Below are 10284 nucleotides of genomic sequence, written 5' to 3'. Positions count from 1 at the left end.
ACTTTTCAAAGACTGGGGGGTATGAATACATCTCCCTAGCCTCCACACTCAAAGGAGTAACTATACCCTTCTACAATAGAAGTGGTAGGTCACATGCGTGTTATAGAATTTCAGATACTTCCACACATACTGAGATGACAAAAGTCATGGGATAGCAATATGTAAGTATAGAGATGGCAGCAGTATTCTCTACACAAGGGCATAAAAGGGCAGTTCATTGGCACGGCTGTCATTTGTCCTCAGGAAATTCCTGTGAAACAGTTTATCATGTGATTATGGTCACACAATGGGAATTAAAAGCCTTTGAATGTGGAATGGCAGTTGGAATTAGGCACAGTGGACATTCCATTTTCAAAATGAATATTTCATGACCCATGGTACCAAGAGTGTGCAGAGAATACCAAATTTCAGACATTACCTCTCACTACAAAAAACATAGTGGCCAGTAGCTTTCACTTAACAACCAAAAGCAGCATCATTCACATAGAGATGACACTGTTAACAGACTAACAACATTGTATGAAATGACTGCAGAAATCAAAGTGGGACATACAACAAATGAATCCAATAGGTCAGTGTGCTGAAATCTGCAATTAATTAACTATGGCAGCAGATGACTCATGCAAGTGTCTTTTCTAACAACACAAAATCACCTGCAGTGCCTCTGCTGCACTTGTGACCATATTGGTTTGAGCCCAGATGGCTAGAAAACTGTTGCCCAGTCAGATGATTCCTGATATCAGTAGGTAAGACCTGAGTGTGGCACAGACCTCATGAAACAATAGACCCCAAGTTGTCAAGAACTGTGGAAGCTAGTGGAAGCTCCATAATGCTGTAGGCTGTATTTATAGAGAATAGACTGGGTTTTCTGGTCCAAACTGATCACTGACTAAAAATTGTTATGTTTGGCTACTTGGAGACTTTCTGAAGTCATTCATGGACTTCATCTACCCAAATAATGATGGAATTTTTATGGAGGACAATGTGAAATTTCACTGGGCCAAAAGTGTTCATGACTGGTTTGAGGAACATTCTGGACAATTCAAGTGCCAGGGAAACGGAGATCTGACACGATATCAGGAAGTATCCCATGACTTTTGTCACCTCAGTGTAAGTCAAGCGATCGATTATAATAGGTTATTGTTCTAGACTGTAACATATCAGGTCCATTCAATCACACATATCCACACTTATCTTGAAGAAACACCATGAATGTGTGGTTAGTGACACCACTCAGTGCAACTGGCTATATGTGTGCCAACAATTCCTGTGTGGAAAAGATTTGTACAGAAACCCATTAACACAATTAATCACATGAGAAGCGCAATAACATTAAGGGGTTTCATTAATTCACCACCAAACGACTACAATACAATTACACAGCTTCACAATACACTGTACACGACAGACAGCAACAGCTGTCACATTTACCAATACAATTCCTTTCAAAGTGACCCTACACAGGACACTAACAAGAGCACAGTTACAAATTAAATACTCCTCAGTCACTGTTTAAAGGAATGTATTTTACATAAAAGTTTGCTTAACACCTGAAAGGAACTCTACTATCTACAAACAAGCTCAATGAAGTAATTTTGTCTATTCATATAGGAAAACTGGACAGAAAATACTTTTGAGGTATAGTCTGTACGTAAACTGAAAATCGAGCGGAGCCCATCACCTTTCCCATAAGAACACCACAGCAGCTGTACAGGATGGCTAAGAATCAATTTCACTTCTGGCAGTGTACAACAGTGTTCAGATATTTTCATAGATTATAACAACATACCTTTCCTCCCACTCCATTCTGCATCCATGGAACATAAATTATCCCATACTATGGCTCTACCATACATAGATGTCATATACACATTTTGTAATTGTTTTTAACCCACTTTACTTAAAAATAAACATTACTTTTGTACTGTTAAAATAATATATTTGACAGTCTGCAAAAATATTCTGCAGGAAATATCACATAGTTTGATTTTGTACTTTGAAAAATTTTCAATAGGTTCCACAGTTTCTAAGCTATTTGAGAAAAACATGAGGAGAATGTGACTTTTTAGCACTCCTTCTCCCTCACACACCAACACTCAGGAATTTTAGTATATTGTTCATGACATCCCCTTGTAGCACCATGCAAAAACCTGCAACTACACAGTTTGTTGAGGATGGAAAATACTGAACTAAAGAAATGTATGAAACCAAAGGAAACTCATGCTGATTTTCTGGGCACACTGGAGGACTCTGCTCCTTCATATTCAGTGGTTGTCAAGTGAACAAATAAGTTTAAATTTGGCCAGGAAAACTTTGATGATAATTTGCTTAGTCATCAGCCAAGATATGCCACTAACCCAGAAATAAATGCACATGCCACTATCCCAGAAGTAACTGCAGAAGTGCATAGAATGGTCTTGGAGGAATGGCAACTGAAAATGCATGAAACTACTGAAGCTATAAGTATGTCACCTGAATGGCATATCACATTTTAACAGTGGAATTGAATATGAGAAAACTGTGTGCTATATTGCTGTCGTGACTCTTAACACAGGATCAGAAATGCAACAGAATGGAGATGTGTGAACTATGTTTGACCTCTTTTCAGAGCAACCAACATGGATTCTGTTCCAGTTTGTAACCACAGATGAATATTGGGTCATTACTATAACACACAGACAAAAGAACAGTCATAGCACAGGAAACATGATGATTCAACACCACTGAAGAAATCAAAGTATTGTGTTTCTGTGGTCTCCTACAATGCTACCAATCCACATTGTCATACTGCTATGTCATTGCTCCGGCCCCATAGGAACATTAGCAGAAACCAGCTGAACTTCACCTGCCTGCAGAAAGCAGGCTAGATTTGAGGGCATGCACAAGAGGGTAGAGGCCACCACATAAATGGATCTTTTGGTGTATCCGAAGCGCGATTTTCCTCAAGCAATCTGAGCCCACATTGCCAGACCAATAGGTATCTAGTAGTCATCTAGTCTTCTACCACCTGGGTATGACTGCCCTCACCCAGCAAGCAGCATTCAGTTCTGTCTCTGTCAGCAGAAGCAGAAATTCACCAGCACCACGTCACAGCCCAGATTTGATTCCGTCCTTGCCATCCAGAACCAATGTGCATCATGACCTGCTGCTCCAGCTGTGAAGTCTGAGGTGCAGACTCCTGGTATTGCTCATGAGATGGGATTTTAATTTTCTGCCTACTGTGCAATCTAAGAAGATAGCTACTTTTTTGCAAGAGACCTTTTCAAAGGATAGTCTCACACAAATATTTATTTATGTTGTTTTCCTGAGAACTTTAAGTTGTCCAAGAAGTCTTCCATTTGTTGTCAAGAAAGATTTTTCCTGTTTGTTTTGAAATGCCAACAGAGTGCACAACTTACATTTGTGAAGAAAAAATGATTGTGTCAACAAATTGATTCATGAGTATAATCACTTACTTACTGGAAAATTGCCCCAAGTCGGGACTCTTCATTTTCAAGAATATCACATAAATGTTAATGATAGCTCTCCTGTGTTATTGTCACTATGTCATTGGCACGTGTGCCTACAGACCTTACCCATCTGATCCTCTTTCTGCTTCAACAGATGTAGAGGGCCAACAGGGCTCTTCTGGTGAATATCATGGGTCGGCTGCACTTGTCACTGGAGGTTTCGAAGCACAGTGACACAACCCTCAACCCCAACCAGGAGTTCCAGCAGCCACTGCCTCCCTTCTGTGTGTTTGACCACAAAGTGGAGCCATGGTTATGATACCTAATGCAAATGGAACAACATTTCCTCTTCCACAGACTGACAGGTAACACCCTGCAGAGCACATATCATCGGACAAAGACAGCCCCTTTGTATACCAGCTTATACAACAGCTGCATCCTGAGGCTGAAGTCCAGTGTCTCTGACTGTTTTGATTCCAACGTTGATGTGGCTGAGGCCAACCACAGTTTTATTAATTGTCACAGTCTGTCTCATGAATCTTATCAGCAGAGAATTATGCGATTCCAGGGACACTTTCATGATTGGCATTTCCAGTGTAAACATTCATGTTTCCTCCCTTGTGCGTGAGGCTCTCCATCACAATTTCCTCAAACTTAAGGCTACCTCCCTTGAGTCTTGCATCCCTATTATTCTGGTGTATTAGCAGTCTCAGTGCACTGCATTATCCCTGCAGGATCTGGCAGTGGTCTTAGCCTCAAGGCTACCTCAGAAGCCTTCTGCCTCACTCAAACCCTCCCACAACGTGGACCAGAATGGTGGGCATTGTGTGTATGCCCTACCTTCCTGCAGTTGATGTTTTATTAGCTGTCAGTGGCAGCAGTGTCATTTCTGAACACCAGGTTTTTGGCACGTGAAAAGTCTAACCACCAGTCCAAAGTTTGCCTTTCCATGGCGATGTCTGTTCATTAGGTGTCTCATACCACCCTCAAACCTGACAGCTCTGGGGAATGCAATGCTACACCGTCTATTCTTTTGATCTACACGATGGTCCCTTCCTCCCACAAATCAATGTCTCTCCATGTTCTGCTTGATGGGATCCTGGGGCTTCTCCATACTGATACTGGGTCGTCTGCCACCATCACTGACTGGCTGATGTATAAGGCCCTGGGATTCCACACCCAGCTACACAGTTTTAGCAACAACCTCATTTCCATCAAGGATGCCCTCTCAGCACATTTTCAGTACAGGAACACAGCTATCAAACAACGCGTTCTGGATGTTGGATTTCCTGATACCTCTGACCTTCTCAACTTGGACCCTTTCACCGCTCTGGGGCTGCAGATTCACAAAGCCATTTCTCATGTCAGTCGGATGAAGGTCAGTTCCTGTGCCTCGGATTTGTTTGCTAAGTACTCCAAAGTGTTTTCTGCACTATCTTCTTTCTGGTGTCAAGGATTTTCAATAGCCATGTCACACTTTGTCCACCAGCAGTTCCTAAGTTTGAGAAATCTTGGACCATTATATTTGTGCTACAAGACCATCTCTGACAGAAAATCTGCCATTTACAGGATGCTGGTGTCCTCACTCCCATCTCCAACAGTCACTGGGATACCCCCATTGATCTTTTCGAGTAGCCAACGAGGGGTGCCCACAGGGGGGAGGGGGAGGGGTGCACTGGAGGCAGTTGCCCCAAGTGAGAATTCATTCAGTCTATGAATATAAAAAATACCTGTAACTTTGGGGCTCAGTTATGTATGATTTAAGATACTTGTAAAATTACCACTAAAATAACCGGAAAATATCGATAAAATGATGTAAAAATGATATAAAACATATCTAAACAGAATTACAGGATGAACTAGAGCAATGAAATTACTTTAAAGGAGAATTGAACTAAAATTAAAAAATGACGTTAAATTTAAAAATTATGTGTTTTTCTTTAAGAAATCTTGTTTGTTGAAGATGTGCAAAATTGTTATATATTGTCTTACAGATATTGCCTATGGAGTATCTTTGCTTTTATTTCTACACTCACACGTGGTAGAAACTAACAACAGCAAGTGAGGCAACAATGGGAATAATCACATGAACCAGCAGTTTACTGTTAACATTTACATATGCATTCTTGAGCCACATTTAAGCATTTTTCCTGAAGGCACGCCAATTGTTCGTTCTCTGCATATTAAAGAGAATCAGTTGTGTCATAAAGGGACATTAAAGACAAATGTAAAAAAATGATATCTTCCTTGAAAAATAATCTATGTTACAGTATCTATATGACAAAAAAAATTAAAGATAGATATCTATAGCTGCAATATTCGAGATTTTAGTAACTGTAAACAATGCATATCTGGTAAGGAAAGACTGTTTACATGTTAACAAACTCTGGACATTACTAATATGCTATCATAAAAAAAAAAAACAAATCTGCCAGTCAACGAACTACTACATGTGTACTTGGTCCCATTAAGAATGGTACCCATGGTGAGAGTTCCATCTCGAAAATGTTGACTTATAGGGTACTAAAATGTCACCCTTTCTGTTCCCATCTCACTGTGTACAAACCTCTTCATAAACCTCAACTGACAACATAAGGCAGTTGCACAACAAAACACACTCAGCAATATTTTATTCTTTCAAATTTCAAATAATGGTTAACAACTGTCAGATGCTAATTTAAATTAGCTTATGGTATTATGTTCCTTTTCGTTTGCTGAAGAAGTTTTCGAGTGTACTGTGAGGCCACTAATATCACTACTTGTCTGTAGAAGTAGGCAATATTCGTCATTGGAACTAGTGTCAACGAACATGGTCTAGCATGGTGTGGCGTGAGCTACCTACATTTCCGGAACATTCCAGATGAGTTTTGCTATGTTTTAATAGGAACATATTGCATAAATATTTCCACGTCCATCGCAAGAAACTGCTCCAAATGTTCACGCAAAACTCAAAGCCACTGGCTTGCGGTCTAATGGACACTGCGTTGTTTCATTGATGAACCGAAACCCCTCCCTTCGTCCCACCACTGTGATATAATTTCAGCTTCTGTTCTTTAGTCATGACTCAGCTAGGTTCGGCATCACACCACTTTAAGGGTTGTGTAAATTCATTGTGAGTTGTAAGTGGACAGTGGTTTGCATAGACGTTTATGCGTTGTGAATTTAAAAGTGCAGTGTATACAGTGGAAATGACAGATATACATAAGTTTTTTGTACCTCACAAGTGAATGAAAACTACAAATGAAAGTGGAGGTGTCGAAGAAGATACTGTCTATGATGAGGTATCACAGGAAAAGGGCGAGTCAAACACAACCATCACTATTAAAAATTCCAGTAGTTGTGCTGATGGAGAAAATAAAGACAAAGCCAGTTCCTCTGCTGGCTTCAAGTGCATGGATGAAAAGGGTAGTAGTATCCTAGTCAGTATTCCCGATGTCTGAAATTTCATTGATAAAAAGGATGTTGACAATTTCCTAAAGCATAGGATTTTATTTAATCCATGGCAACCTGAAAGAAGTTATAATTTTAAGACTGATATAGACAGCACAAAAAGAACATTTCGACCAGCCTGGCTGTCATTATATCCATGGATGGTCTACTCTAAAGCAGTTAAAGGTGCCCTCTGCAAGTTTTGTGTCATTGTAGTCATAATGGTGCATTCATAAGCCACTCATTCACAAATTTGAAAAAGTTCCATGAATGTCCAAAAATGCAATTCCGAGTGGCATAAAGATGCAATAGAAAAGTCAAATAATTTCATAAGTGGTGTGACAAACAAAACGAAAGGTGTGGAAGAACTCGCCAATGAGAATCTTGCGAAATTAGTACAAACTGATCATGCAAAGTTAAAATCAATAGTTTCTTGTGTATTGTTTTGTGCATTACATAACTTACCTTTAAGAAGAAAAACAAATTCAATCGCTGTATTTGATAATTTGTTACAATTTAGAGTACAGCCAGGTGACATAACACTGTCTAAACATTTTGAGGGTGCCCCCAAAATGCTACCTATGTTTCTCATAGAACCCAAAATGATTTAATTGATGTATGGGACAAGGTACTAAGAAATGATTTGATTAATACCATCAATAACAGCAAATCATTTTCAGTTTTGGCAGACAAAACAATGGATATTGCAGGCACAGAACAACTTTCTCTTTCTGCATGTTATTTTGACCATGCAACTAATGTTGTCAGAGAAGACTTCCTTGGATTTACACCATTGGCAAGGTTAGATGTAAAACATATCTCCAACACAATAATATCTACTTTATCTGCTTGGGGTTTAAATCTAGATAAAATGGTAGGACAAGGCAATGACGGGTGCAGTACGATGGCCAGTAAAATTTGCGGAGTACAGCAGATAATTGCTGAGAAATATCCCAAGGCTCACTTCTATCGTTGTGCTAGCCATAGACTTAATTTAGTTGTGAATGATTTGAACACCATACCAGAGGTTAGAAATGCCATTGGTACTATCAAAGAAAGAATTTCTTTGTTTATGGGGGAGCAGACAAAGGAAAGTCCTAGTTGGGAACCTTCAAAAACTGTGTGAGACACGATGGTCTGAGAAGCATAAGTCTATAAGGAAATTTAATGATAAGTTTTTAGATATTGTTGAAGCATTAGCAATTTTACATAAAGAAGGAGATTGTGAAACTAGGCAGAAAGCCTGGCAACTTTACTGCACACTTACTTCTCCAACATTTATTGTTACATTAAAAGTCATAGCAAAATATTCAGCCAAACTAGAACCTGTTACCAATATCCTTACATCAGTAAACATTAACTTGTTAGAAGTTTCAGAACACATTCAAGGAATTGTAAAAATGTTATTAGATGACAGAGAAAATGTGAAAGCCGAATTTGTAATGATAATGAAAAGTGATGAAAGCAACTATAGTGCACTTGGAATAGATGTCACTGGCATTTGAGAACTGTGAGTGTTGCACAACAAGTGCATCGTTCAAATCATCCATCAGTTTCTGTCACTGAGTAGTACAGAAAATCTCTCTTTATTCCATATTTGGATTCCCTAGTCCAGTACTTGCAAGAACGGTTTTCAGAAGATAACAAGGCATGTTTTGAGATTTTCTGCTTGCACCCAAAGGTAATGAAATTCCAAAGTGACCTAGATATGAAAAGGATAATTGAAAATATCATCAGATTTTATGGCGAACTTTTAGATAACTTCACTGAAGAAGTATGGACATGGATTAGTATGTGGAAATGCGATAAAGTAACTGAAGGAGATATTGCTGAATTAAGCCTGACTGATCTACTGGACAAAGCCAAATCCTTGCCTGTCGTAGCTTCAGCCATGAAGATAGCCCTTAGCTTACTGGCAACCACCTGCTCTGCGGAAAGATCATTCACGTACTAATTAACACAGTAACATTTTTCTGATTGTAATTACTTAATCAGAAAGACTTTGAAACAATTTCTTAAGTCAGATGAGACATTTCCTCTAATTATTTTTAAATCTTGTTTGAAATATTATCACAATAGAGTAACTGAAGAAGGTTACACTGTATGAATTAGTATAGGTCTATGCCATGTTTGTTTGCAGCACTCTCAGGAGTGTAAAAACGTGGCTAAGAACTACCGTAGAAGATAATCGACTCAGTTGTTTGTGTATAGTGTCAGTTCATCGTGATAAGATAAAATCAGAGGGGGAGTCCTTTATCGAAAAAGTGGTAGATAGTTACGGGAAGGGCCCAAGACAAATTCAGTTTCTGTTTAAGTAATGCAGATAAGTCAGTACTCAAGTTATGCACATTATTAGTAACAGAACTGATTTCCACAATCGTATGCCTCCTTTTGTTCTTAATATTAAATATACAACAGTATTTCAAACTACATTAATATGTTTGTAACAATAAAACAGCCACATCATCCTTACAACCAAAGTTCCAAAATTTGTTAAGACATGAATCTGTTATGGGTTGTGGAAATTATTGTGTACATTTAGTTTTTACTTTACAAAATAGAAAGTAAAGCCCTGATTTTTTTTTCACTTTCCAGGGGACTAACAGAGAAAAGCGAATGTAGCAAGAAAATGTATTAAGGCAGGTGAAAATAAATGATTTATTCTTACTTAAAGAGAGAAAATAATTTATTTTTATGTATTTAACAATCTGAAATTGTTATTACTTATTTTAAGCACCTATTAACATCTCTCAGCAGTGGTGCACTTACTGACATGGCATTGTGCCTCAAAATGTGCATTTACAAGAGCAATTCAGAATATTCCCACAACTCTTAAAATGAGACACCTTTACAGCAAATGTGTGAGAAATAGCGAATTCATCTAAAACTGATGTGGCTGACACTAGGGCGTCTACCTGTAAGAATACAGCATAGTACACAAAACTAAACTTTGCAGAGCTGCCAAATTTTATTCAGAAATGCATTTCCAGTTTTATTTGTCTCCTCTCTATGGCCATGTGGAGTCGCCACACTGGGAACAAGTTTGAAACATTTGCCAGTTGCCATTTACCTCAGTATTGCAAGCGAGTGTACGCCATTAACCATCCAGGCATTTGATCGGCACGGCATATTGTAGAGAGATGGTAACTAGTAAGTGACTGATGATTAATGATACAATGATGGCTTGTTTGTGATAGTTTGATAATGATTAAAGATTTGAGTGGTCTCAATCCCTTAGGAGTCACAAGGGCCACCTGTGTTTCTAGGCTTTGTTCCTATAATATATCCTGGATGTGTCAGTTTCCAAACATACAGGAAAGATAAAAACTGATTTTCAGCTTCTTGAAGGCCTGGTCAGACACAACGCCGCAGTCTGCCTGTGTGGGTCAGGCACGATGGATGACCG

The 10284-nt window shown here is 38.8% G+C and overlaps 1 protein-coding gene across 1 annotated transcript; it reads left to right on the top strand.

Moving 5' to 3' along the window:
* The first annotated feature begins 7575 nt into the window (after window positions 1-7575).
* LOC126298222 (52 kDa repressor of the inhibitor of the protein kinase-like) lies at window positions 7576-9196 on the top strand. The gene is made up of 4 exons (XM_049989528.1): window positions 7576-7998; window positions 8054-8375; window positions 8489-8825; window positions 9019-9196. Exons 1-4 carry the CDS (start codon window positions 7576-7578, stop codon window positions 9194-9196), a joined length of 1260 nt encoding a protein of 419 aa, XP_049845485.1.
* The last annotated feature ends 1088 nt before the right edge of the window (window positions 9197-10284 follow it).

The sequence above is a fragment of the Schistocerca gregaria genome, chromosome X (assembly GCF_023897955.1).
Source record: "Schistocerca gregaria isolate iqSchGreg1 chromosome X, iqSchGreg1.2, whole genome shotgun sequence".
NCBI lineage: Eukaryota > Metazoa > Arthropoda > Insecta > Orthoptera > Acrididae > Schistocerca > Schistocerca gregaria.
The sequence above is the reverse complement of the archived record's forward strand: the minus strand, read 5'-3'. Positions and strand labels throughout refer to the sequence as shown.

Excerpts from the sequence above, each read along its gene's own strand:
- LOC126298222 (XM_049989528.1), top strand. The coding sequence starts at position 7,576 with ATGGATATTGCAGGCACAGAACAACTTTCTCTTTCTGCATGTTATTTT. Across the intron at positions 8,376-8,488 it reads ACTTGGAATAGATGTCACTG|TCCAGTACTTGCAAGAACGG; the intron begins GCATTTGAGAAC and ends TGGATTCCCTAG. Across the intron at positions 8,826-9,018 it reads TCTGCGGAAAGATCATTCAC|CACTCTCAGGAGTGTAAAAA; the intron begins GTACTAATTAAC and ends GTTTGTTTGCAG.